Source organism: Chaetodon auriga, chromosome 20 (genome assembly GCF_051107435.1).
Source record: "Chaetodon auriga isolate fChaAug3 chromosome 20, fChaAug3.hap1, whole genome shotgun sequence".
Taxonomy (NCBI): domain Eukaryota; kingdom Metazoa; phylum Chordata; class Actinopteri; order Chaetodontiformes; family Chaetodontidae; genus Chaetodon; species Chaetodon auriga.
Window position 1 is genome coordinate 929450 of NC_135093.1, and position 26343 is coordinate 955792.

The 26343-nt window shown below is 49.4% G+C and overlaps 1 protein-coding gene across 43 annotated transcripts; it reads left to right on the top strand.

Annotated features, from left to right (window-relative positions):
• The first annotated feature begins 706 nt into the window (after positions 1-706).
• LOC143338810 (microtubule-associated protein tau-like) lies at positions 707-26308 on the top strand. 43 transcript variants are annotated; one of them, XM_076759515.1, is made up of 17 exons: positions 6666-6895; positions 8856-9021; positions 12160-12252; positions 12745-12831; positions 13913-13930; positions 16049-16083; positions 16580-16720; positions 16951-17014; positions 17134-17172; positions 17370-17623; positions 18900-18992; positions 19446-19538; positions 19773-19865; positions 21565-21646; positions 21803-21909; positions 23203-23335; positions 23656-26308. In XM_076759515.1, the coding sequence occupies exons 1-17, from the start codon at positions 6791-6793 to the stop codon at positions 23658-23660; spliced, it is 1608 nt and encodes a 535-aa protein (XP_076615630.1). In that variant the 5' UTR covers positions 6666-6790; the 3' UTR covers positions 23661-26308. The 43 variants fall into 43 exon arrangements, 42 of the variants coding, with proteins under 42 accessions (XP_076615663.1, XP_076615636.1, XP_076615659.1 ...); XM_076759521.1 differs by lacking the exons at positions 6666-6895; positions 23203-23335 and adding an exon at positions 767-872; XM_076759525.1 differs by lacking the exons at positions 6666-6895; positions 23203-23335 and adding an exon at positions 1249-1270.
• The last annotated feature ends 35 nt before the right edge of the window (positions 26309-26343 follow it).

Genomic DNA, 26343 nt, shown 5'->3' on the forward strand with positions numbered 1-26343 from the left:
TGTAATTTACTTGAGTTTTTCTATTTTATGCTACTTCATACTGTATTTGTAAGTAATACTTTTTACTTCAATACATTTAAATAACTCTGGTTTCTTTGCTGATTCAGATTAAAAAATATAATCGACTAATAGAACATGTTAAAATAAGATAAGAGGATCATTCAGTAGTACACAAAGTACCTCAAATAAACTTAAAGTACCAAAAGTAACAGTACTCATTCTGCAGATGAATTTATGTTATTTTACTGGATTTTAATCAGAGGTACATTAACCAGCGAGCGTCATTCATGATGCAGCTGGTGAAAGTGAAGTGCACTTTAACTTCTTTATGTACTGCTGGGTAGTTTTATTCATAGTACTGCATCGTTTATTAGTTCTACTGTGTTCATCTAAAAAGTTACTAGTAACTAAAGTTTCAGGTAAATGTTGTGGAGCCAAAAGTTTTACCTCTCAGATGTAGAGTAGAAGCAAAGCAGCAGAAAATGGAAATACTTCAGTAAAGCAGTACCTCCTGTACCTCCTGTACTTAGTTGCATTCCACCACTGGAAGTTTTACTTTTGGTACTTCAAAGGTTTTTTTCGTGCTCGTGCTTTTATTCTATCAATTTTACTTGCAGTATCCAACATGCGTGGAACATGAGCGTGCATGCGGCTGCCATGATGTGCGCTGCTGAAGTAGTACTGCAGTAAGACTCGCAGTAAAAGTAAACGCTGTGTGTTGACCTGGAAGCGGACGGACGGAGCTGCCGTCAGGACCGACGACCGGCGCTCCGCAGCGCCCCCCTCCGGCCTACAGCTGCACTGCGAGGAGAGGCTGCGAGATCCCGGTGAGCGACCGCCGCTGAAGACACAACACCGCTGCCTGCACTCAGGTAAGAAAACGCCGACATATGTGTGATATGTGACGGATCCGAGGCAGCGGAAGCACGCGGAGCGCCGCAGCGAGCCGCCGAGCTGCGAACCGAGCGCTGCGTCGCGGCTCTCCATCGGCATCCGTCCTGACACTTCATATTTTCTGCATGAGGAGGGAGAGGTTGGGCCTCGGAGCGGTTACATGTAACATCACGCACATGAATGAAATGCGTTTTCCTCTCTTCAAACAGCAGCGTTTGTGCTCCTGCAGCGGCTCGTTCGCGCTGTTAAAATCAGATCTTTTCATGCGCGCGCTCTTCACCTCCATCGATCCGCCGCCTCACACGGAGAAGCGCGTTTAGTTGCGGCCGTCGTCGCTCCTCTGGAGGAGCAGCCACCTCCTCACAGACGCGCCTCGGTGCGTGTTTTCTGCTCATTCCCAGCTGAAACTAAAATGTCTCCATCATCCTCCGGAGCAGGTCCTGCTTCCCCTGCAGCCACGCGCGGACTGTGCGCGCGCGGTAACCAGACTAATCCTCCAATATTTCTAATCTCATTATCAAAGGACCCCAGAGGACAACAATGCAGTGATATTTCTCAGATATTTGGTCCAGTTCAGCAGCAGTGCGCGCAGCCTTTCTTTGTGTCGGCTGCTCTCAGATCAGTGTGACTGAATTTGTGCCTGTGACCCTCCACGTTGTTTTTTTCTCTCGTTTTTCTGGATCTTTCGCTTCTTTCTCGCGGCTCGGGGCCTAAACGCTGTCCAGCAGCTGCTCGTGCAGCACGGACGGACTCTTTTATTCTGTAAGGTGGAATCCTGCTTGAGAAGCAGGCTGGCGTGCTGCCTTCGTTTGCATGTGTGTCTCAGACTCTTTCGTTATTGAGGGAGCAGATACTGTTGGGAATCGGGATGATGCGGCGCCTGTGCGCAAATGCCAAGCCCATTTTTCATGTGATCCACAGCGGAGAGTCCGCACAGCAGCGCAGCGTCTGCGCCGTCACACGGGCCGCTTATCTCACACATATGCGCTCCTGGCTAATCCTGCCGGGGTCAGTGGACTGGATGTGACCCGCGGTAGGTGCATGAAAAGCCTCTCCACGAAGCGCGAGGAGACAATGGGCTCAGCGCGCCGTTTGCGTGTCGGTGGCAGTGAAGGCAGCGCGCTGATGGGCTGGAGGGATTTGCTGGAATGAGGATGTCTTGTGTCTGTCTTCCCCTCTGACACACCTCTTTCCAGCCTCACGGGAGGAGCCGGTCTCTGGTGCGGTCCTCTGAACCGGGCATGTCGCGGTCTGTGGCCGGAGCTGGAAGCTGATCACGAAAGGAATGAAAGACATCTCAGCCGTTTGGTTCGTGTGTGCAGACACACTGAGGGCCTTCTGCGAGCCTCTGCAGCGCCTTGGCCCCAGTTGATAGAGGAGACATGTGCTGGTGTGCAGGCAGTGATGGAGGACTGACATGGACTCCTCCCTGCCACAGCACGGCTCAGCACGGCTCAAATGAAAGGAAGGGTCCGTTTTTCCAAATGCACACAGTGCTCATGTATTTTAAAAGAGCTGCTGTGATCATAGGGGCCATGAGGGCCGGTGTGGAGGCCATGCTGTTTATGCAGTGTTTATGTGTGTAGTAGAAATGAACTCCATTTCCCATAAGCCCCAGACCCTCTCAGACTCATCATGACTGGAGAAGGTGCAGCCTGCTCAGTAACATCTGAAATAACTGCAGGAAACATCATTTTTTCTTCTAGGATGGCGAAGGAACCATCCAATCAAAGCCTGTGAAGCCCTGCCCAGCGGCGGGGGGGCGGGGTCAGGGTCTAATGGTCTAACCCTAACCCTAACCCTTGATGTGGCGAGCGTTTGTTGGCTTTGATCGGATGGACGAGCGTGACTGTCCGAGGCTCAGTGTGAAGCCCATCAAAGCTAAGCTAGCTGCTAGCCTCCGTTCTGGTAGAATTTAGAAGCTTTAGCTCAAGCTAGCTGTGACCGCTCTCTTGTCAGCCTTAACTAGCCGGAGTTTTGTCGCTGTGGTTTGTTTTTACCTGCCTTTTGTGTTTCTTACAAGTTTTATATTTTTATGGAATTGTCATTTTGGTATCTCACTTTGGTCCAGGTGGGCTTTAAGAGCCAAACGTTTCCTTTTAGCCGCTACAGACTGAACGTTTAATCTGTCATTTACCGCCGACGGCCATCAGCTGAGGACGAGAAGCTGCTCGCTGTGCTCCTTTTTCTTTGCTGATATAAGAAAGAACGAAGAAGGAACGAGGAATAAAGATTCGTTAACGTCAGAGCTGAATGGAGGCAGATGTTTGTGTTGAAATCAGGTGGAACTTTGACTGAAAACAGAATAAAATCTGAATGTCCTTCAGCTTTCAGTTGTTAGTTGGTTTTCTTTCTTTCTTTGATTATCTGTCTTCATGAAGGTTGAAGGAAAACACCAGAAACAAGACTTGAATCTTTCAGTCCATAAACCAGGTTTGATAAGTTGAGTTTTAGGAATGAATCTCAGGAGTTCATGAAGCAGCTGAGGACAATCCAAAGCTGCGTGTGGCCACGTTTGACCTCAGAGATGAAGCTTCACTGAAACAGTGATTGAATAATCAGCCTCGGCGACGTCAGACGTTATGAAAGGAGTCCGCTCTGAAGCGCTCCAGTTAGCAGAGACTGAGGCCGCTGCCTCGTGTCGGCCGCGCTCCAAAGGTGGACGCGTCCAACCGGCCTCACTTTGGCGGCCTGAGGAGCTTAGGCTGGCAAAACCAACAACTTCACCACAATTAATTCTCTGCGGCCGAGCTTTGACTTCAGACTCACTGTCTGACTCAGATATCTGCAGCACAGCTCAGATCAATCTGTCACTCGTCGTTTTCAGCAGAAATGCCAAAAGTTCTGAGCTTCCAGCTTCACAAATGTGAAGATTTTCTCAGTTTTATGTGAGTGAAAACAAACAAAGGATGAAAATAATCATGATTTGCAGCTTCCTCTGAGGTGGAATGATGAATTCTCATCTTCAGGATAATAACACAGAAGGTTTCTCATCGTTCTTGTCATTAAATATTCTTTTACTGAACTTAAACGGATTCCTGGCCTTTGCGTTCATTCAGGTACACAATAAAACAAAACAGGGTGAAGAAGAAGAAGAAGAAGCTGCTCAGACGTCTCTTCGACTGCAGCGCCGCCTCGTTAAAGAGAAGAAGAAATGCCACGGCGGGCTTTAAACTGCAGGCTTGTACGCAGTTAATTGGCACCACGCTGACGGAGGACATTGGTTTAACTGCAGCAGTGTGTGTGTGCGTGTGTGTGTTTGTGTGTGCGTGTGTGTGTGTGTGTGTGCGCTGCAGCAGCTGGAGTGTCCCATCACTTTTCTCTGCACCAGAAGAAGAAGCTGAACGCAAGATTCGTCCAAAGTGTCTCTTTCTCTTTTCGTCTCGTCTGCTCACTGAGCTGAAAGTGGAGCTCTGATCGTCGAGCAGGAGGCTTCAAACTGAAGGAGGATGTGGGAACGGCCGCAGGGCGTGGTTTATCCTGCAGGTATGAAAACAAAGGTGGGAGAGCGACTGCTGTGTGCTTTGCGGCCGGTTGACGCCGAGCAGACCGGCCCGGCAAGACGGGCTCCACCTTCAGCCCCCCGCCGCAGGGCTGCGCCCACGCCGCGAAGGTGGAGGCAGCGTGTGGCTGCTGGAGGCTGAGCGCAGAGAGAGGGAGCGATGAGGAAAGTAGGTCAGAGATACAGAAGCAACCGAGCACGAGAGCAGCATCGTCCCTCAGCTGAGCTCCGAGCAGGACGGGACAGCGGACACGCCTTGGTCTCCAGGTTTGATCCGTTTCAGCTCTGAAACAGTCACACAAAGACTCAGTCAGTCCACCGGCGTCACAGGAGTCCACACGTTTGACCCGCTGATCGAGTAAAAAAGCTGAATGTCCTCTGCCTGCAGCGGATTCGCTGCTTTCCTCCGTTTTACGTTGGTGGAAATAGAAAATGTTGTGTGTGTGATGTTTGACAGCAGCTCTGGAGCGTCCACTTCGTCCTTTTAACGTTTCACATCAGAGTCCGCTCATCGATCAGTCGAGAGCTGCAGCTCATGATTACTGCTAACGATGAGCCGAAGGAGACAGACAGCAGACAGCAGCACGTCTCCCCGCTGCAGACGGTGGAACCAGAGCACATCTTTAGCCAGAATTAATGCATCAGTTTAGACAGAAAACCGACCATTTTGACAACAGAGTGATGATTTAAATGATTTTTCAAGCAAAAATGACCAAAAATCCCTCTTTTCTTTGATTTGATAGTAAACGATAGAATGTCTTTTGACCGTCTGTGAGACACTGTGAGACGCTTTTTTGAAGACGCTGTGAATCTGTGACAAAGTGCTTCTTCTGTGTTGGACTCGGGACTCACAGGAGACAAAGTGAGGCAGCACAAGCTGGAGTATCCTGATTCTCAACCCCTGAAATGGGTCAAGCTCTAAAAACACTGTGCGTGTGATCGAACCTGTTAACGTCCATAAGACGTGGACAGTGTCCAAAGATTTGTCCACTCAAACACAGAACACGTCTTGGTGGCGTCACCCTCGTGTTTCTGAAGAGCCATTGTGAAGCTCCGGCCGTCTCCACCTGACTCCGCCTGACTCCACCCGGCCCGTCCAGAGATGAACAAAGAGGTGGAGCGTGGGTGGAGCTGAGGCGGCTGGATGAAGCCGAAACCTGAAACCTAAATAATCATGTGTGACGTTGAGCCTCGTGTAATTTAAAGGAAGATCAGCGTCTTAGAGACCAAAACCTCTTTTTGTACCAGGCAGTGAGCATGTTTATTTCTGCTGTTAATATGGGGGTCTATGGGGACTGGCTCATTAGAAACCACCCTCAAGTGGCCATTAGAGGAACTGCACTTCAGTGTTGCTTCATTTTTCAGCCTGGAGGTTGCTGCCTGACTGAAGCCCAAACTGAGATAACCAGTCATCGTTTCAGACTCGGTGAATCTGCTGCAGAGTGAACGATGATCTTACGGCCCAGTTTCCTCCCCGACCACAGACGGATATTTCTGTGTAAACTCGTGGCGTTCCCGTCCGGAGAAACCAGCTCTCTGTCCCTGTTTGGGTGTCAGCCTGGCCGTCCGGCTGCAGGCTCTGCGCTCCTGGAGCTGTGTCAACATCCCTGTTGACCGAGCTGCCAGCAGGCCGTCTTCACCGTTTGCTCGGGAGGCGAGGCCTCTGCCAACAGGACGCTTTCACACGACCCTGAGAGGGCCCCCCCCCCCCGCCGTCATGTTCCCTCTCTGCAGCAGGTGACATTTGTTTTGACCCTGAGCGAATCGTCAGACGGCTGCACTGATGAAAATGAAAGTTTAGGGAGCAGGTTACCGCACACCTTCCTCCTGTCACATGACCAGGCTGCAGACCTGTGCACACATGATTCTCCGCTCTTATCAGTTTGTCTGTTTATAGTTTGTTTGCTCTGTAGCGGCGGAGCTCCCGCACGCAGAGCCAACGCTCCTCAGACCGATCGTCTTTGTTGGCGAGGCTGCAGCTTTCTCGTTGTTTGGACTCTGTCATGTGTGATGCTACAATGGCGGTTCTGTCCGGGAGCGCTGAGAGTGAACTATTCATCAGACTCTGTATGGGACGCACACATCGCTCTGCCACTTAGAAAATCCTCTTTTTAAATGCGGTTTTTCACTTTGTCACAGATGAGGCAGCTGCTGTTCTGTATCTTCACGGCTGTCAACAAATCCCAGGAAGAGACTCAAACCAGCGGCGCGTCGGTCGCTCTGTCAGTGCCGTCTCACTCCTCGATCCCGTCTGCGGCGCTCGGCCTGGTTCCACACCTTTGAATCGCTGCCTGCGTCTCTGATTGTTCCAGTGATTCTGGTAGATCTGGTGCTGCGCTGCTGTTTCCACCGTTTGGAAACCCAGCAGAGCCCATCAGGGCTTTGTTCTTAAGAATGGGGACGCTGTGTTCCTGCACCAGCGCCACCAAAATGACCAAAGACAAGGCCAGGAAAATGGCGGCGAGCGCGGAAGAGGTCGATGCAGCTGCACAGGTTGTTGTAAGTGACCTTAGAAATAATCACTTACGACAGGCGTTTTTCTTCAGTGACCAAAGTTAACGGCGACTAACGGCTGCTGTTTCTGTGCGACTGAAAATGACACAACAGAAACGAACAAAATGGCGTTTCAGTCTCAGCGTCGTCTGCTCCAAACCTGCTGGAGGTAAATCTGTAACAACACGTCACAAAGGTGCAGCTTTGTGTCAGTAATGTTCAAAAACAGCAGCTCAAACAGGAGCAAACAGAGCATCTGTTGGGACTACTTTCAGCGGCGGATGAATCCACGCTTGGTGCTGTGGTGAGTGTGTGTGGGACTGAGTCCGTCTCAGCAGAAGAAGAACGTCCTTCTTTAAATGGACGGTGAGGAGGTGAGAGCTGCTCGCCGCCTGTTGAACCATCCGAGGTCACGAGGTACGCAGGTGCTCAGCGGGAAGGTCGCATAGCTGAGCCGAGGGCGCCTGGCGAGGAGCTTTCACTGGCTGGGGTAACCACGGCAACGCTTTAGGCTTTGCCGCCCATAAAGAGACAATGGCGTCAAGTGGCGTCACGTGACCGCGTGTTTGGAGCAGCGGGGAGGAAGTCCTTCAGGGAAAGTACTGATTGAACTGTGTAGAAGTACTGCATTAAAATACTTCTTCACCACGGCCTCAGAATATTGTATGTTTATATTATTGGATTAAAATTATTGACGGTGCAACATGGAGCTAATCAATAAAGTTTAACCTTCAATAAGTTTGAGTAGATTTTATTATTAATGACCAACTAAAGCTGATAAATGTAGTGGAGTAAAAAGTATTTATGTACATTATTACGTTATTAAAGGTTAAATATTTGCCTCTGCAGTTATAAGTAGTAATTGTAGTGAAGTAGAAGTATAAAGTACCATAAAACAGAAATAATCAAGTAAAATACTGCAAACATGGTACTTAAGTGCAGTACTTGTCACACCGCTGACAATGAATTGTAATTTATAAATGATAATGTTTGTTTTATATAAAATCTTTCCACCTGAACTGTGGAAGTATAGAGTAACATGAAGTACTCTAGTGAAGTACAAGTATCTGAAAAATGAACCTAAGCACAGTTCAAACAGACATTTCTGGTCACGTCCAGCCACCGGGCGCTGGTTCACGTCTGGTGCTGCAGGTATTGATCACTGATCGATCAGATGGTCTAAACGTCTCTGAGCTTCCAGGAAGATTAAAGTCGAGATGAGAAGCATCAGAAAACTGACACAGAGAGAGCAGTTTGGATGCTGAGACTACAGGCCGAGCCAGGCTGACCCTGTGTGTGTGTGTGTGTGTGTGTGAGTGTGTGTGTGCGTGTGTGTGTGTGTGTGTGTGAGTGTGTGTGTGCGTGTGCGTGTGTGTGTGTGTGTGTGTGTGTGTGTGTGAGTGTGTGTGTGTGTGTGTGTGAGTGTGTGTGTGCGTGTGCGTGTGTGTGTGTGTGTGAATAAAGCTACGGTTCAAAGCTAAAAGTGCTGATGTAACGAGAGGCTGGGCTTTAATCATGTGTAATCCTCTTTTTATGAGATTTGACGCGGTCCTCGTGTGGCTGCGGTGTCACGAGCGTCTCAACGAGCCGCTCGGCCGAAATTTGGCGGTTCGTGAAACCCCAGTGCTGCACTCGTTGGCGGTGCTTGTTTGGGAAGTGCAGCTAATGGCAGCGAGGGCAGCGTGCACATGGGCAGGAGGGACTATTTTTATCTGTCAGGCTGTAACCTGAGGCAGCGGCCTCACATCAGGATGTATTAATAACTGCTTCACAGACACAGTGTCTGTTTACGTTTGGTGGTGACGGCCGGGTTCAAAGTGTACGTGAAGGACGCCGTCGTTCATCTCAGAGCAGGCCTCCTGATCGGCTGCTTCACGTGTAATATCACTGAGGTGTCGTGACTTCATAGCAGTTATGTGACACATCCTGGACTCGCTCCTGATCTCCATTTGTTGAACTTTTGCAGCCTGACCTGCGACTGGCAATGGACTACGTCAACAACGCCTCCAACAGCTACGCCTCTGGAGACACCATGAGCTCCTCCTTAGCCAACATGACCATCAACGACCAGCACCGCCAGGAGAACGGAGTCCAGATGGGACACAGAAGCCCCGGAGACGCCAAAATGAAAGGTCAGACACGAACAGCAGCTTCCTCCGTGCGTGCGCTCAAGGAGTGAAGCTACACGCTGAAATTAACGTGCAGAATAATATGAATAAATGTCCGTTCAGACCGAGTCTGAAGGTTTGTCGGACAGACGGGATGTTTCGCGTTCACGTGACGAAGTGATGCGCCGAGAACGTTCGCTGCCACGTCTCTGATTGGCCGGCGCTGCAAAAGTTCAACCGAAGCATCGACCTCCAGGACTGAAACATTAAGCTAATGCTGAAGTAGCAAAAACTGCAGATCCTCAAATGGCCACTAGGTGCCGGCTCCCACAGAGTCAGTCCCCATAGACCCATATTAAAATGTGCAACCTTACAGCAGAAACTGTTTTGGTCTCTGCAGCTTATGGAGGCGAATTTAGTTAAAACTCACTCGTTTCAATTCTGTTAAGCTTAAATTTATGCACAGTTACCATCATGGCGGCTTTGAGTGACAGCTAGCCTCTGGGCTTCAGCTACCAGGCTTCATTCCTTCGCCTCAGCTCCACCCTCGCTCCACCTCTTTGCCCATGTTTGGATTAGCCTGGAGTTTGGTGGAGTCACTGAGCTTCACCTTCAGATGTCGGCCGTGTTTCTGCAGTCTGTGGTTCAATCCTGCTCGTCTGTCTGAACGTGGTGACATCATCCTGATGACATCATGCGTTATCTTCTGATCATGATGTCATCGCTCAGCACAGACTCGCAGCGCTTGGCCTCTCAGTCAGCGAGCCGTTAAAAACATCTTACATAATGTTTTAGTTTCCGCCCAGTAAACATCCATCGTATTGTTGTGCAGCAGCTGAATGTGAATGATTTACAGGAAGAATTCCAATTCTACCAATCGACAGCTTTAAATGTCAGCTGCTTCCATTTTCAGGAAAGGTTTGGATGAAATAAACATGTGAAATAATCATCATGTGTAAACGTAGTGTCAGTTTGATTGTAGGCGACGTGGTTCAAACCTCACAGTATGTTCATCAAATGACATAAAACATCAGAATGCAATGCATCATATGTGGACCAGAAACTACTGAAATCATCAATCTGAGAGACAAGACTTCATAGAATGATAACAACAGTATAAGTGATGGCTGTGTTTTAAACAGAAACAATATGAGTTTCTATGATTTAACCGCAGCATTTTATCGTAACGCTGCTGTTTGGCATGGAGCAGGTTAAAGGTCGCCTCATGTCGGCGCTTTAATCCTCAGCATTTTCTCAAATGAGGTCAAAGAGCAGGATTCATGTTTCCACAGTCCTAAAGTCACTGCAGTTTGAGCTGAAGAGGCCAGTCTCTACTGTGCTTTGTTGTTTCTGTCCCTCTTTACATAATGGATAGAGGACATGCTTGACTGAGCCCGAGTGCAGCTGCACTGTGCTCTGTAATCCAGGCATCTGGGTCAGACCCCTCCAGAACGAGGCCTGACTCCATCCTGTGTCACCGTTCGCACCAATTCAGCTCAGAAACAATCAGCCTTTAGTGCCGCGCAGAGAACACGGACGTTTAAAGGCCGACGGACGTGCAGAGGGGGGATGTTGTTGTTGTTGTCTGTCAGCTGCAGAGTTCGTAAAATAAATAAAAACGTCCTCACAGACTTCAGCCTCGAGCTGATAATCAGCTTCAGTCTCTTCCTCCTCCTCCCAATCAACCATGTGGCCAATTAGTACGTAGCTTAGCTTTCCCCAGTTTACAGCCCTCGTTAGTGCGCTCGTTCTCCCCGTTCCCACTTCCCATCATGCCACGCACAAACAGGAAGCCGCACGCAGAGTCAGGCCCGTGGGCGGAGAGTAACAGCGCTGCTATCAACGGCCGAGCGCAGCGTGAGTATCCGACTGATGTGTCTGAGTGGAGGATGTAGCTGAGTGCTCGGTGCTCTATGTTCGCTAACAGTGAGTGTGTGGTTCTGTTAGTTTAAAGGACCTGCAGTTAGCTGTTAGCTACGGTTTAAAGACGTTTGCTTATTTCCTGTCAAACGGATAAATTATGAACTAACATAACCTTTTGCACTGGGGTTCCATTCAACAAGACTCATTTATTAAAACCAAGCCGTCACAGTGATGAACCATCAGCTGAATCTGCCGCCACAGTCCACTTCCTGTTTACCCTCAGCAGCACAGAGACCAGCCGGTGCACATTTAGCATTTAGCAGCCAAAGAGCAGATGTTTCCCTCTGAAGCTGGAGGAGACCAAACACAGAGCTAAAAGAGAGAGAAGGCTGGACTGACGTCCACCAGGAGACACAAACGGACTCCACATCATCACCATGTTGTTCTGGAGCTGCTGGATGTGGAAATAATCAACCGATTGATCACGAGTTCAATCACGAATTCATTATTTTAAGCTTCTAGCTCGTCTCTGCTGTCTGAAAATCTCCAGTGTTCAGTCTTTTCTGTCCGGCTCTTATTACAGACGTTCAGCTGTGATTTAAGCCCACAAACATCAGAGGCTGATGAGAAATCATCAACATCAGAGTTGAACAAACAAGAGTCCACACTGAAACATGAAGGAAGTCGTTCCTAAAGTACTCACAAATGTCAAAGGGGTTTTGAATGAGGATTTCTTACTGCTGGAACAGGAGCTCTGCTTACACCTGCATGAATATGAACACAGTTCATATAGAACTCATTACCTTATCTTATCTTATCTTATCTTACCTTAGTGTGTGAGTCAGCAGATGAGACTCTCATGGTGGTTTTTTAGGAACAAACAGCTCAGACCTTCAAAATGTTCAGTCGTCAGTCCGTCAGGGTTTTGTCTAACGAGCTGTGACTGAAAACAGCTGTGATGCTGCGACGAGCCTAACGAGCCACCTTCAGCTTCCCCTCATGAAGTGTGTTGGTATTAAATCACAGTGTGTGAAGTGTGTATCATGTATATCATGTAAAAACACGATGAATCCTCCTCAGAATATTTAAATATTATTTAAAATGAGGTCATTTGGTTAAAAACTGTGATGTTTTCAGATTTGTTGTCCAGCCCTGAGACCTGTGTTTCTGTGGTTTGTTGCTGTTTTTATTGACTTTATTTGTTTCCAAGGTTTTAATCATCATAATGAAGCTGAACTGTGTGTTTCACAGCCGCGCCGGCGTCTCAGGCTTCACCTGCAGTTTACCTTTAATTCACAGAGACTGAAGCGGCGCTCGGTGAAAACGGGCTGAAATCTGCGTGTGAACCGTCTGAGCCGGCGAGCGGCAGCTGCGATGACGAGGCGTCAGCTGGTACGACCTCGAGCTCCGACGCCAAAGACCGCTTTAACACCACTGAACCCTCACTGAGCCTGTTTCAGCTGCAGACCGTCGCTTCATTTCTCTGTTGTTTCAGAGGCAGAGTGTCGTTCATCTTAGCTTCTCCAAACTTCAACCCGCCTCAGTTTAACTCCCCCTGTGTTGATATGTGCTTTAAACCTCATTTGCATGTCGTTAACGGCCTGCTAATGATCACCAGGCACATGTAGCTGTGGACTAAGAGCCTGTTATCCCCCAGAATCCCCTCCTGTGCCGCGGTGCCACAGATCGCTGACTAACAGTCTGTGTGAAGCAGCTTTGATCATAAATACTGAGAGTGACAGTCGAGGCGTGGTGGAACAGAGGCTCATCATGTGCTAACGTGAGAAATGCCACAGCTGACCCGTGGAGGTCTACAGACCTGAGGAGAGATCAGGGCTGAACGCCTCCTGTCACCTGACTGACTGACATCCGTTTGTCCCACAGCGGAGGCGTCTGCAGAGAGCGGCGGCGGCGGCGAAGCTGAGCTCTCGGAATCGGAGAGCACCTCACGTGAAGACGAGGGCGAGCCGGGTACGCCTCCGAGCTTTGAGCTGCCGCCGCTTTCAGCTGCTTCTGCGTTCAGTTTTCCTTTGAAAGATTAGTCTTAACGTCTAAACTCTGAGTTAGATGAGAAGGTCAATGCCGCTCAGTGTGTCTCAATAAGAAGCTCCAGTCAGCAGCTGGTTAGCTTAGCTTAGCATAAAGACTGGAAACAAGGGGAAGCAGCTAGCCAATGAGGAGCTGATTACATTTTTAAAACAACATGTTTTTCTTTTTTGATCTGGACAAAAACTGAAGTGTAAAAATGGCGGTTTGTGATGTTTTCGGGATTATTTCCTGGACTCTTTGTTGGTCGCGAGCTGTAAATTCCTCTCGTCTGTTCGTCACCTTGAGGTGAAACAGCCTCCCTGAAACCTGTTGTTTTATATCACCTGTTTTTGTAGAGAACAAACAAACAAGACGTCACATGTTCAGTGCAGAACGTTAGCCTGGCTAGCTGTAGGCTAGCTGTAGGCTAGCTGTACCCCCTGCTTCCAGTCTCTGTGCTAAGCTAAGCTAACTGGTTCCTGGCTTCTGACCGTACGGACATGAGAGCGGTATCCATCGTCTCGTCCAACGTGCTGCTTAAAGCGCATTAGTGTGTTTCCCAAATTGTTTTTCCCGCTTAGCTCCCCGAGTCGAGCGGCTGCTCTCGACTGTAAAACGAAGTTTAACGTCTTTTTCTTTCAGCATCGTCTCTGGAAACAAACGTGTCCCTTTGGATTTGTTGTGTGGCTTCGTTCTCTCTTTACACTTGTTCTGACCGTTAATACGCTGCAGCTTGATCACAAGCAGACTTCAGACACAGAGGTGTCTCCGCCCGGCCTGCCTGAGGCCGCTGTGCTCAGGTGGACGGATGCAGCGCTCCCAGCTGAGTGCGGCCCTGCTGCAGCGCGTCCACTAACAGAAGCTTTTCAGTGACATGTTCAGCAGTTATTTATGAGCTTCGTGCTGTTTGTGGGCTTCACATTGATTTCTCTGAGTGTGTGTTGATCGGTCGTGGATGTCAGGAAGTCATTACTGATCACGCTCTCATGTCTTTTCCGTCTGTCTCATCCTGTTGGACCGGCAGCCGGAGCAGCTTCAACAGGTAGGCCTCTCACGTCTATTGATCGCACTCAGACTGAATTCATTCACTGCAGGTATAGATGTGAATACAGGCAGAGCTCCAGAGGGAAGAAGCTCCTCTCAGCGTGAAGTGAGCCGCCTGCATCTGCTTCATGGATCAATAAACTAAGAGTTAGAAAAAGGTTCATTCCATTTCCCGATCAATAATTCTGTCTTGAAATGACGAATTCATCCTTGAAATCAGTGTTCAACACATTTTAAGTCTTACTTAGAAATAAATCAATATTTTTTATTTTTTATGTTTTTATAGCACTTTTCTAAACACATACCAGCAGCAGCAGCCTGAGCTCTGATTGGTCAGCTGATGTGCGTTGCTCTGACCAATCAGAGCTCCTGCTGCTGCTCCGCGGGTTCAGCTCAATTTCTCTTTTTAGATGAATTCTTCGTTCATTTAAAGGCAGAAGTTTTATTATATTTATCAGCTGGCAGATTTAATGATCTTTTAATGTCTAATCATCTAAATGTTGAGTAATAATGTATCAGTATATGAACCTATGAATCACGTTTTAGAGCTCTGTCATCGCCTGCTCAGCTGTTTTGGGGATGAATTGTTTCACCGTCAGGACTCCTGTCGTGTTCAGCGTCGTCTGCTGGTCGTTCTGTTCACTGAATGCATCGTGCTGTTCGTCACCTCGGTGTGATGCATTTCTCTCCGTCTCCATCTCATTTTCCTTTCCTGTGAACTCAGGCTCTCCTCCACCAGTCACCACGTCTCCACCATCGTCACCTTTTGTAGCTTTCTCAGTTTTTTGGTGTTTTCTGGTTCATGAACTAGTCTTTTGTTTTTTTCTTCATGGACATCAGTCCCCCGTTCTGTTCCTTCTTTGATTATCTTTTTTTTAAATGGGGAGATGGAGAACGAGTGCTGTGAATGTCATCATTAATCTGCTTTCCAAACAAATTAGCAAAGCCTGGTTGTGGAGTCCGCGGTGAGTTTGCGTTTGCGGGCGAAGGATCAAAGCCCGCCGAGGACGGAGCTGCCGGGGAGGGCGTTGACCTCATGGGAGCTTCCTGCTCCCCGGACGCAGGAAACGAGGCAGTGGGAGAGTGTGGGAAGAGGCTGAGCGACTCTTTGTGGGCCTCTGAAGACCTCGACTGCAGCTCGGAGAAAAGACAGGACATGCCGTCCAGCGGGGGGAGCCCCGAGCGGAGCGGGGCCGCGGACTCTCAGAGGGCCGTCAGCCTGGACGCCTCCGAGGGCCCGACGGAGATGAGCGGTCTGTCTTTGGTCCGCAGCACGGCTTTGGAAGACCTGACGTCCATCGGGGACAGAAGGCTGTGGGTCGATGGAGGAGAGGACGTCGTCTCTGAGCAGACGGATGGAGACGGAGCGGCGTCAGAGTCCTTCAGGGACTCTGGAAGCAGAAGTATCAGCGCAGAGCCACAAGAGCCCCCGTACAGCCCACATCCGCCCCCCTCCACCTGCGACCCTCACCGAGAGGATCTTCCTCCAGATCGTCTCTTTACCGAAACGCCATCTGGCACGGCAGCTGGAAGCAGCAGCGGTGACTCATGGGTACATAGGGCCAGCTTTTCAAAGCCTGACATTTCTAATGACTCAATGAGGAGCAGTGTGGCTCAGACCACCGGCACCGCCCAGCCCCAGAAAACACCCCCCCAACCATCCAGAAAGTCTCTGGTGCCGGTTCCCATTTCCAAAGGTCTGTTTGCTGTCGTGTTCACACTTCAGAGTCCTCCTCAGTTAACTCCCTCCACTTCTTTCATTTCCAGCAGCTTCTGCTGAATGCCATGCCGCACTCTCCCTCCGAGTCCTCTCTGGACGTTAACTTTGACCCGAGGAGAAGCTTGTTGTCCTCCCTCCCCACGTCTTTGTTTCGTCTCTCCATCTCTGCTCACTCTGCCGGTCATGCAGCCCAAAAAGCCACTTTTTGTTCTCCACCAGCTCTTTGTGTCGCCATGCATGCTGCACTGTGCACAGCGCCGGCGTTTGATTTGCCATGAGTCACAGCAGTCTTCATTTAGCTCACATGGGTGGAAGTAAAGGAGGAATTACAGACGTTAGACTTAGAAGAGTTGGGTCAGAAAGTTTCAACCCTGCTTCTCTCTCTTCTGTCTGCAGCTCAGGCAAAGATGGATAACGGCTCTGCAGATAAGGTACGTGACCGTGGACGTCCTTACAGGTGTGTCAGTTACAGGTGTGTCGGTTACAGGTGTGTCGGTTACAGGTGTGTCGGTTACAGGTGTGTCCTTCCTGCTGATCATTCTGCTCCATCACAACTTGGAACGTGTTCCTGTAGCTTCGTCCATCTTTTCCTTCAGTTATTTTGTCATCGCACAGCTGAGACGAGGCGTCAGATGATCAGCTGGTAAATGAGTGAAGATGAAGGCAAATTCTTCTTCTTCGTCACAGTTAATGAATCACTTTGATTTGAAAGTTTGAGGAGCATCGGATGAAGAAAGAGCGTCGGCGTATCAGCCAATAGAAACGATGAACACGACCAAGTTGTGATGAGCTGAATCGTCCGTGAACGTTGTGTTTGTGACACACAGTCACTCTTTTCCATCCTTTTCATTGGTTGAATCACTCCTCTGTTTCGTCATCATTTGTCATCAGAACTTTTGTTTTTTATTCATTTTTCCTCATGAAAAGCCTCAAACTGCCTCCACACCAACCTCCTCCCTTAAAAGACCATCCATAGTCACCAAGAGCAGCAAAACACAGGCCCCCGCCCGAAACGGCCCCAGCTGCATCCCCGTTAAAGCCGGCAGCGCGGGGCCCAGGCAGCCCGGAGTAAGTACAGGCCTGAGCGCAGCGCAGAGTTCAGCCCTGAGCTGGGCTCAGGATGGACCTCCTGATTGATCCTGATTGAACCTGATTGTGATGTTTGATGATGTTGGCGGTCGGTCGCGTGAACGGCGGCCGCTGCCTCGTCCGTTCATCGCTGACGTGAACGCTTTCTGAGGTAAAACCACCGTCTCTGCTCAAACCAACCAGCTGCTCTTTGTGTTGCTGATTTTCAGAGTCTTGCTGCGAAGTCTCAGAGCGCTGGAGCCAAAGGTGCTGCCAAAGCTTCAGCTGGAGCAGGTACAGAACCAGGACCTCCTCTCTGATCCGGTTTCAAGCTTCCTTCATTTTCATTTGTGTGGCTTTATCAGATAAGATTTAAGGATTACTTACGATGTGTCGTATTTTTTGTGATACAGCTAGTGCCAAGAAACCCCCCACTCCAAAAAATGAAAAAGGTAAAAGGAGCAGAGCTGCTAGAGACCAGCGTTAGCCACAGTCTGATCCGGTCTGTCCTGGATCAGACTTGGTCAGCTTTTAGCCGAACAGAGAGTTTGTTTTGATTTCATTTATCATCATTTCTTGCTTATTTCCTTTCGTCCATGACCGCCGACTGGTTCAAACCTCTGACCTGCTTCTTCTCCAACTGCTTAAGATGCCCAGAGTGGACAGAGCAGCCCTGGAACCCCAAAGTCCCCCTCCGGCCAGGCGTTTTCTGCCAAGGCGGCGGCCGAGGCCAACAAAGTGAAGAAGGTGGCGGTGGTGCGTTCCACGCCCAAATCCCCGGGCTCGCTCAAGACCCGCCCGCCAGCTCCTCTGGCCGCCGCCGCGCCAATGCCAGACCTGAAGAACATCAGGTCCAAGGTCGGCTCCACGGACAACCTGAAACACCAGCCTGGAGGAGGAAAGGTACCCGCCCACCGCGACTCCACGCCACACTGACGACCCCTCACAGGAGGGTCAGATCCGGTCATACGTTGATCACGTCGAGCTGCTTTGGAGGCAGAAATAATCTTACTGCAGGTCTGAAGCTCAGCAGGCGGATCTGGACCCTCTGCTGACCCCCCCGACACACACATTCACATTCTGACGTTTCCTGATAAAACTTTTAAAGATGTTTTAAATCCTGCTCGGCGTTTCCCGTCACGTCAGCGCCTCCGACAGTCCATGAGCAGAACAACGTGAAACCGGCAGCAGGGGGTCTGCCAGCAGCCAGACTCAGACAGTTCTCCACAGCGCCTCTAGTGGTCAGACACCCGTCACAGCTAAGGTTCGGTGTGATGTCATCAGGAGGAGGCGTATGAGCAGAATGCAAACAAACATGGCGTCTGAAGCGTTGCGTTCGATCAGCAGCGTCCGCCATCTTTCCCTCCGCCGTGTTTACAGCTGGAGAGCGCTGAGCTCCTATTGGCCAACGACCAATTCTCACCTTTCCGTCGTGAAACTAGCTCCACCCACTGAGATTTGAATGAGCCAATCAGTTTGTTTCTGCGTCCAGAGCAGCCAATCGTCTGACAGATGTGTGGAGCTTCTGACCTGCAGTGTGTGTGTGTGTGTGTGTGTGTGTGTGTGTGTGTGTGTGTGTGTTCAGAGTGTGTGTGTGTGTGTGTGTGTGTGCTCAGAGTGTGTGTGTGTGTGTGTGTGTGTTCAGAGTGTGTGTGTGTGTGTGTGTGTGTGTGTGTGTGTGTGTGTTCAGAGTGTGTGTGTGTGTGTGTGTGTGTGTGTGTGTGTGTGTGCTCAGAGTGTGTGTGTGTGTGTGTGTGTGTGTGTGTGTGTGTGTGTGTGTGTGTGTTCAGAGTGTGTGTGTGTGTGTGTGTGTGTGTGTGTGTGTGTGTGTGTGTGTGTGTGTTCAGAGTGTGTGTGTGTGTGTGTGTTCAGAGTGTGTGTGTGTGTGTGTCTCTGCTGTAGCTGTGCAGGCTGCGGTCGCTCTGTTCTGAGCTGTGATATGTTTGAGCGTCCTCGTCTTACTGACGTTTAGACTGAACAGAAGAAGATCAAACACATCACGGCTGATTCCCTCCTCTTCCTCTTCCTCTTCCTCTTCCTCTTCCTCTTCCTCTCTGATTTGACATCAGCTCAACCTGCATGCGGCTGCACAAACTTGAGTTAACAGCTGTTTCTGAATCAGTCTGTCGAAGCATCGTCTCCACTCAGAAACTAAAAGCTGACGTTTTCATTCTTCCAGGTACAAATCCTTGATCAGAAGGTGGACTATAGTAATGTCCAGTCTAAGTGTGGCTCCAAAGACAATATCAAACATGTACCCGGGGGCGGCAATGTGAGTAACTGAGGGATGAACTCAACACAGACTCTTGAGTATCTCTGCAGTTATGATAATCGAAGCAGCCTTTGGCTAAAAACAAAGAGCTCTCCTGTTTGTTTGTCTCAGTCTGCTCAGAATCACTGATGAGAAATCTTTAGATCTTTCACTTCACTAAAAGCTCAACGTGCATTTAACCACAATCTCACTGCTTTAATGATCAAAGTTGGCATCTGTAACCTTTAGACCACTGAACGGCTTCTCGGTCACACCGACAGTAACCATCACAGAGTTTAGACCTTCAGGCCTTAAAGAACACGAGACCAGCGTCTCACTTTGGTTCCTCGGGGAACGGCAGCAGTTATGGATGCCAGCTTCTCATTGCTTCACCTTGTTTCCTCCTGTTGGCCTGATTCCCTCCTGCGGCTTCTCTGCGTCCGACGGCTCATCAGCTTTGCTTCCTTCTTGCAGGTCCAGATCCTGGACAAGAAGCTGGACTTGACTAACGTCCAGGCTCGCTGCGGCTCCAAAGACAACCTGAAGCACGTACCTGGAGGGGGGAAGGTGAGCAGCAGTCAGTGTGTTTTCCTGTGAGCTCTCAGCCAGTCGTTCTGCACTGCTCAGGTGACTTGATGAGAAGGTGGATTAGAGATGTGCAGGGTCGATCATCACGCACGGCCTCTGTCAGAAAGTCCTCCCCGTCCTCTTTAGCCAGCCTCCCGCTCCCTCCAGGTCCTCCTTCTCAGCTGCTGCTTCCTCCAGGATAACCTCTTCTTTCCTCACATATCAACTTTCCAGGTACAAATTCTTGATCAGAAGTTGGACTTTAGCAAAGTGCAGTCCCGATGCGGCTCCAAAGATAATATAAAACACCTACCCGGTGGTGGCAATGTGAGTAGATACCGGCGAGCTGCGGGTGTGCAGCTGCAGCCAAACGCTTCCTGTCGCTTCTCCTGAATGCACCTCCTGAAGGAGAAGAGTCAGTGCACGAAACCTCCTGTGTGTGACACCTGGATCCTCCGTTAACACCTCCTGTCAACAGTGTTATCATCCGGCTGAAGCACCACGAGCATCACTGACAGCCAGGAGGACGCTCGGCTGTTTCAGCTGATCCAAGAGGCTTTTTAAAGAGTGTAATTAGCTGAAGACACGAAGGAACTCTTCATCCTTCAGTTTAGCACAAACGTTCAGCATCAGCACATCTGGAGATACGAGCTTTTCACTGGACAGGAAGGAATCTGAACAGCAACGAGTAACTGAAGCTGTCAGACAGATGTAAAAGTACGATATTCTCCTCTTAAACATTCATTCAGTGGAGATACTGAAGCATTTAAGTACAGACTCAGCTACATTCCACCGCTGAGTACTTCCTGTCAGTGGCGGTTGGGGGTCATGTGATGCTCGTGGTCGTATGGAGGCTCGATAACTCTGTTCAACCTGTGCTCGTCTCTTTGGCTGTGATCAGGCTGAACCTTCAGCACCTGAACTGGCTCAAACTGAGCGACAGAGTCGAAACTGTCGAGAGGTGAACTGAGCTGAACGAAAGCGTAAGAGGACGCAGTCTGTCCAGAGGAACAGAGGGTCTCTGTCCTCGTCCTCTCGTCCTCTCAGCCTGAGGTGACCTCAGCCAACAGACTGGGCGCTTTGTGTCCAGAGACAATCGGCCATGACGGCTGAGATGAGCTCACTGATGACAAATATGGCTTCTATCAGCGCTCGCTAAAGAACGCACGATGTGGTCGATGAAACGTAAGACCGAACATTGTCAGCATGAAACCGGACCATTTTTCTGTGTTTATGTCATTAAAGGGACGTGTGGCCGACAGGTCTGAAGTGAGGTTGTAGGAGGTTCTGATCCAGAGTCGGTGTTTTGGAGATGACCTGATCGGCAGCAGCAGCGTCTGATGAAAAGCCACCTGAAAACATCAGAATCAGTTTACATGAACATCATGTCGAGAATATTTTCACAGCTTTACCTGCTGTTGGGCTGCCCTTTCCAACTGAAACTGAAGCTGTTATATCACCTTCTCCAAAGTCACCAGACTCCCTTGACAAAAGCAGTCATTTTAGCTCTCAGAACACAGGAGCTGCTGCTCTACTGCTGCCTCCATGGTAGCTTGTTTGTGTTATTCTGTGACTTTGATGAATCCTCATTCACCCTTTAAAACCCCCAAAGTCACAGAATAACACAAAAAAATAACGTATGGAGGCAGCAGTAGAGCAGCAGCTTCTGTGTTCTGAGAGCTAAAATTACTGTTTTTATCAATGGAGTCTGGTTGAGGTTGTCTCCTGTCGCTACAACACCGACTCAGGGTAAGAGCCTCGTTCAATCCAACGTTGACCTGATGGGTCCCTTTAAAGTGCCAGCAGAGGGTGCAACGGTCACAGATGACAGCACAGGACGTGAATATCTAACCCCGTGTGTGTTCACCTGTTTGCGTAGCATCTCATTGGTCTGTGTTTCCTTCCTGGGCTCAGGTGTGTCACACTAACAGCCTGTGGGATCAGCTGGTCTGTGGCTGCATGCAGACGGAGGTCAGAGCGTTGATCTGAAGTCAGACTGTTCTCTGCTCTTTGTTTCGCTTCACAGATTCAGATCGTGCACAAGAAGATCGATCTGAGCAACGTGACCTCCAAATGTGGCTCCAAAGACAACATCCGCCATAAACCAGGTACGATCTGCTGTGGACGTCTCACGAGAGCGAGCAGGAAGCTGCGTGCGCTCGTTAAAGCCTCTTCCTGTGTGTGTGTGTCGTCTTAAACGACGCGTTTCTGTGCGCGACTGCATGTTTGAACTTCCACATAAAAACCCGACGTTCTGTTTCCAGGTGGTGGAAATATTGAGATCAAAAATGAGAAGCTGGAGTTCAAAGTTCAGTCCAAGATCGGCTCTCTGGACAACATCGGCCACGTTCCCGGAGGCGGGCAGAAGAAGGTAAAAACCTCCCGACCACGTTTCTTCTTCGTTAGTGGTGACTCTTCTTCAGGCTCCTCTCTGCTGATTGTGTGGATGAAGGTTTATCTGCGCAGTCGCTCGTCTGTTTTCACTCGTTACGGCGACCTGTAGGCTCACCTGAACGCAGCACGAGCAGCAGATCGTTCACAGACAGATTCTCCTTGTTGGTTGAAACACAGCAGGTTTCACACCTCCGCTGATCGTCCTGAACAGAAACATCACAGACAGGATGCGAGCGGTGCCTTCAAGGCCACGTTTCCACAGAAGTCAGTTCAGTTCATGTGAATTTACATGGAACAAGGCCTCACACGGTACTTTGTCCTGAGTGTCGCCTCTCAGGTCACACAGGCTGCCTATGAGCGAGCCTGCAGGCAAGACTGAGACACAGTACACTGATACTACAGTCATAGTACTGCAGTGATAGTCCACTGATAGTACTATACTGATAATACACTGACAGTACTGTACTTATAGTACACAGTGATTTTTGGAAACAATTTTCATCTTAAATACTACATAAATATATGTACACTAACGATGCAGTATTTTATAGAGCATCTCCTTTTTGAAGTGTCACCATGTTTCTGTAAAACCAGTTTGATCATCACTTCTTATTTGCTGGACTGAAGTAAACGTTTAAGGTTCGTTAAATTAAACTTTTCATGCCCTTCATCGTGACGGAGTCTTCATCACTGAAGGGCCTGGTAGACCTTTACTGACTCAGTAAAACGTAATCAAAGTTAGAGGGTAATCCAGGTGTTTTTGAACTTGGGCGCTGGTTTGAGGGGTTGGATGACTAACAGTTACACGTTGGTCCAGCAGGTGGCGCCAGCTGCAGGGGGACTTGAACACATCAGCATGGATCCAAAATCATTCTTTAAAACGACAAAGAGACACAGTAACACAGATGGACGGCAGCAGTCCTGCCAGCTAAAATCAGTGTTTTTATGAATGGAGTTTGGTGCAGAGTGACACCGGCCCCCTGCTGCAGGGGTTCTAGCGGACCCTCCAGGTTCACGCTGAGTCCACCTGCTGGAGCGCGGTCACAGGCTCACAGCGCCGGCTCGTCCGTCTCATCCGTCCCTCCTGAGTTTGACATCAGGCGTTCGTTCCAGCTTCCACCTTCATCCTTCTGATTTTACCCTCGTCATCATTTATTGATCGCTGTCTTTATCCGCTGTTGTTTTCTTGTGTTGCCTTTTGATTTCTGTTGATGCCATCACGTGTTTTTGTTGCATGCTTTGTCATTTCCCTGCTGGGGCTCCTCTGTAGAGGGAGAAGGTGAAGGAGGACAGCCCCACAGTCCCCTCCCCCGCCGTCACTCCCCCCCAGTCGCCTCCGACTGTCCCTTCAGCACCCGTCACCCCCATCCTGACGAACCCCCTCATAAAGATTGAGGACTCCTGTAAGTACTCACCAGCTGTGTGTCTCCAAACTGTCCGTCAATGAGAGCCGTAAACATCTGTGACTGCAGAGGTGACCTGAGCGTCAGCACTGACCGAGTGTGTGTTCAGCCAAAGTCTCAGTGCTATTCATTCAGTTTAGATCAGGTCAGGGCTGAAACCAGAACCTGGTGCAGGACTCGCCTCCCCAGGATCTGATCAGGTTAAAGTCCTGGTCCTGGTCTCAAAGATGGTCCCTGTGTTTACAGCTGTTTCTACAAACGTCATCCTTTCTTTGTCTTTCACGTCACCATCGTGACCCTCCTCTGTGCTCTGACCGCAGATTGAGAGCCACAAACTGACCTTCCGTGAGGGCGCCAAGGCCCGCACCGACCACGGCGCCGAGATCGTCTCTCTGGAAGACTCCCCCCACCAGCTCAGCACCGTGTCCTCCTCCGGCAGCATCAACATGACCGACTCTCCGCAGCTGTCCACGCTGGCCGACCAGGTGTCCGCCTCTCTGGCCAAACAAGGCTTGTGAGCGCGCCGCCGCCCCCTCCTCCGCCTCCGCCTCCACCACACGGAGGAGTCGTGACGCCTCCCTCGTTGTTTTCACAGGACTTTTTTAGCTCCCATCACTGTTTCTCCCTCACTAACCTTTGAAACTGTTGTTGAGGCAGATTAACGAGTAGCCGACATGTGTTTCTTTTCTCTCTGTGGTCTCCTGATTTGCTCTTTCTACCTTTTGTAACGTCCCTTTAAGAGCTGCAGCAGAGCAGAATCGTCCCGAGGATCCCGGAAATCCTTCACCCGCTAAATCTGGCCTCGTTTAACACGCACTGACTGTGAGCCCGTTAGGTTTCTACCGTCCCCTCACGTTTCTTTGTTTTTTTGATAAGAATATGACCCGGACGACGGCGGGCGAAGCCGACCGTCAGGTGCCCGTTTGGAGCGGTTACAGCGTTAGTTGGCGGCGGCGTGAGAAGAAACCCGTTAGAAGAGACGTAGCAAACGTTTTCATCCAGGCAGAAAGAAGCGCTCAGGCCTCACCGCCGTCTTTGCTTTGTGTAGTCCGACATGTTGCGGCGCCTCCTGTAGGTCACGTGGAGAAAAACTGAGTGGCTAGAGTAGAACTTTGGTTTGTGTTGGGCACAGTTTTCTAATCGTACTCTGTGGATATATGACATGTATTTGATATGAACAAACATTTGTATTGTGCCTGCTGCTGTCCGTGTTTTTGTTTTTTTTGTTACTGCTCTCCTGTAAATGCGCTAAAGCTTGACGTACGAGGAGGAAGATTAACCGTAAGTGTAACTGTCATGGCCACGTGATGAAGAGGAGGGTGAGTTCGTCATTGATTACGGTATTTAAACTGCTTCATGCACATAGAATAATGTTCATCACTGTTATTGAAAAATATGATTCTTAAAGCGAGACTACGTAACTTCTGCTGAAAATTAGGAGCTAATGCTAAATGCTAAGCTAATAGTTATCCTTTATCTGAAATGCGAAGCTATTATGAGAGTAGCTCAAGTGTAGAGGAGTCAGGAAGTGAACCGACTCCGTACTGTTATTTTTACCCTTACGTCGGCTAACGTTAGCCACCATTAGCTCGTGGTCATACCAGACCAACTGAGGCAGCAGCGACAAAACACCGCAATGGCACAAAGGTGAATTTTACTGACGATTAGTGAATTAATTAAATTAATTACTTTGTTTCCATCAGAACAAGATCAGATTTCTTCTCTCAGATGTTGCTTAGTCTCACTTTAAAGGTTGAACTAGTATTTTGAACATCACTCAACCAGAATGAATATGGCTGTCTTACTGTAATGCAGACAGATGGATGGATGATGGATGATGGATGATGGATGATGGATGGATGAGCTGATTGGGCCACGTTGAGACGGATTTGAAAAGAAGGAAACTGTACAGCAGTGAGTTTATCGTGACGTCTGAACACTGACGGAGTAGAAACTGGATTCATCACCAGTCTCACCCAAGCAAAAACCACACCATGTGGCCAAAAGTATGTGGACACCTGAACATTACACCGCATTAACTTGCTGCTCCAACAGCCTCCACCCCTCTGGGTTCAGACTTCGGCTGAATCAGTGAGGTCCAGCTGGTGATCAGGTCTGGCCCACAGCTGCCGTCCCAGTTCATCCCAGGGTGTCCCAGTCCAGCTCTGTCAGTGTATCTGGGGGCGTCGCCATGTTGAAACAGGAAAAAGTTAAATTGTCCATTAATTCAAAGACTCAAAGCTCAGATTAGAGGATGTGATGTAACATGATTCATTTGTGCTTTCCTCTTCACCCCTGGCGGGAACCCTCGACAGGCCGTCCACATACTTTTGGCCACAGATTAGAAGCTTGTTGTGGAGTCTTAACAGACTGACTTCATCTTTAAAATCCGTGTTAAAGGACACGAAAGCAGCTGTTTCCTGAACCTCCGTCAGGTGCTCAGACGTCCTGATGCTGATTGGTGTTCCTGGTGATTCGTCACTGTCACTCACATTAATAGAAGACCTCCTTGCATGCCCTCATGTGAGAGACAGCCGCCTGCTTGTTGCCTCCCCTCCCTCGGTGGTCTCTCTGTACTTCCTGGTCATGTGACGCTCTGCGGCTGTGACAGATGTTCTGATGCAGGACTTCGCTCCCAGCTGCCGACGTCACTCCGTGGACTTCACGCCGCGTTCAGGACCGCCTGCATGCCAAACCCTCGCCCTTTCAGACAGACCACGTCGTCTCAGCGTGCAGGACGGACACGATGCTGAGGGACAGACCGCAGAGGAGACGAGTGTGTGGTCGTGTGTGTGCGTGTGTCTGGGTGGCTCCTCATGAGAGTTTCAGCACTCATCACCTTCTTTGGTTTCTTTGACGCTGTACAGTCGTGGAAATGTGATCGTTGTCGTTCTTGTGCATTGATCAATAACTGGTTTCTGATGATTCTCGTTGCTGTATATGTGTATTTGAAAATAAATGCTATGAAGTCACTGTCGGTGTGGAGGACTGAGACGCTTTAACACTGA

Excerpts from the sequence above, each read along its gene's own strand:
- LOC143338810 (XM_076759513.1), top strand. The coding sequence starts at position 6,791 with ATGGGGACGCTGTGTTCCTGCACCAGCGCCACCAAAATGACCAAAGAC. Across the intron at positions 6,896-8,855 it reads ATGCAGCTGCACAGGTTGTT|CCTGACCTGCGACTGGCAAT; the intron begins GTAAGTGACCTT and ends GAACTTTTGCAG. Across the intron at positions 19,539-19,772 it reads ACGTACCTGGAGGGGGGAAG|GTACAAATTCTTGATCAGAA; the intron begins GTGAGCAGCAGT and ends TCAACTTTCCAG.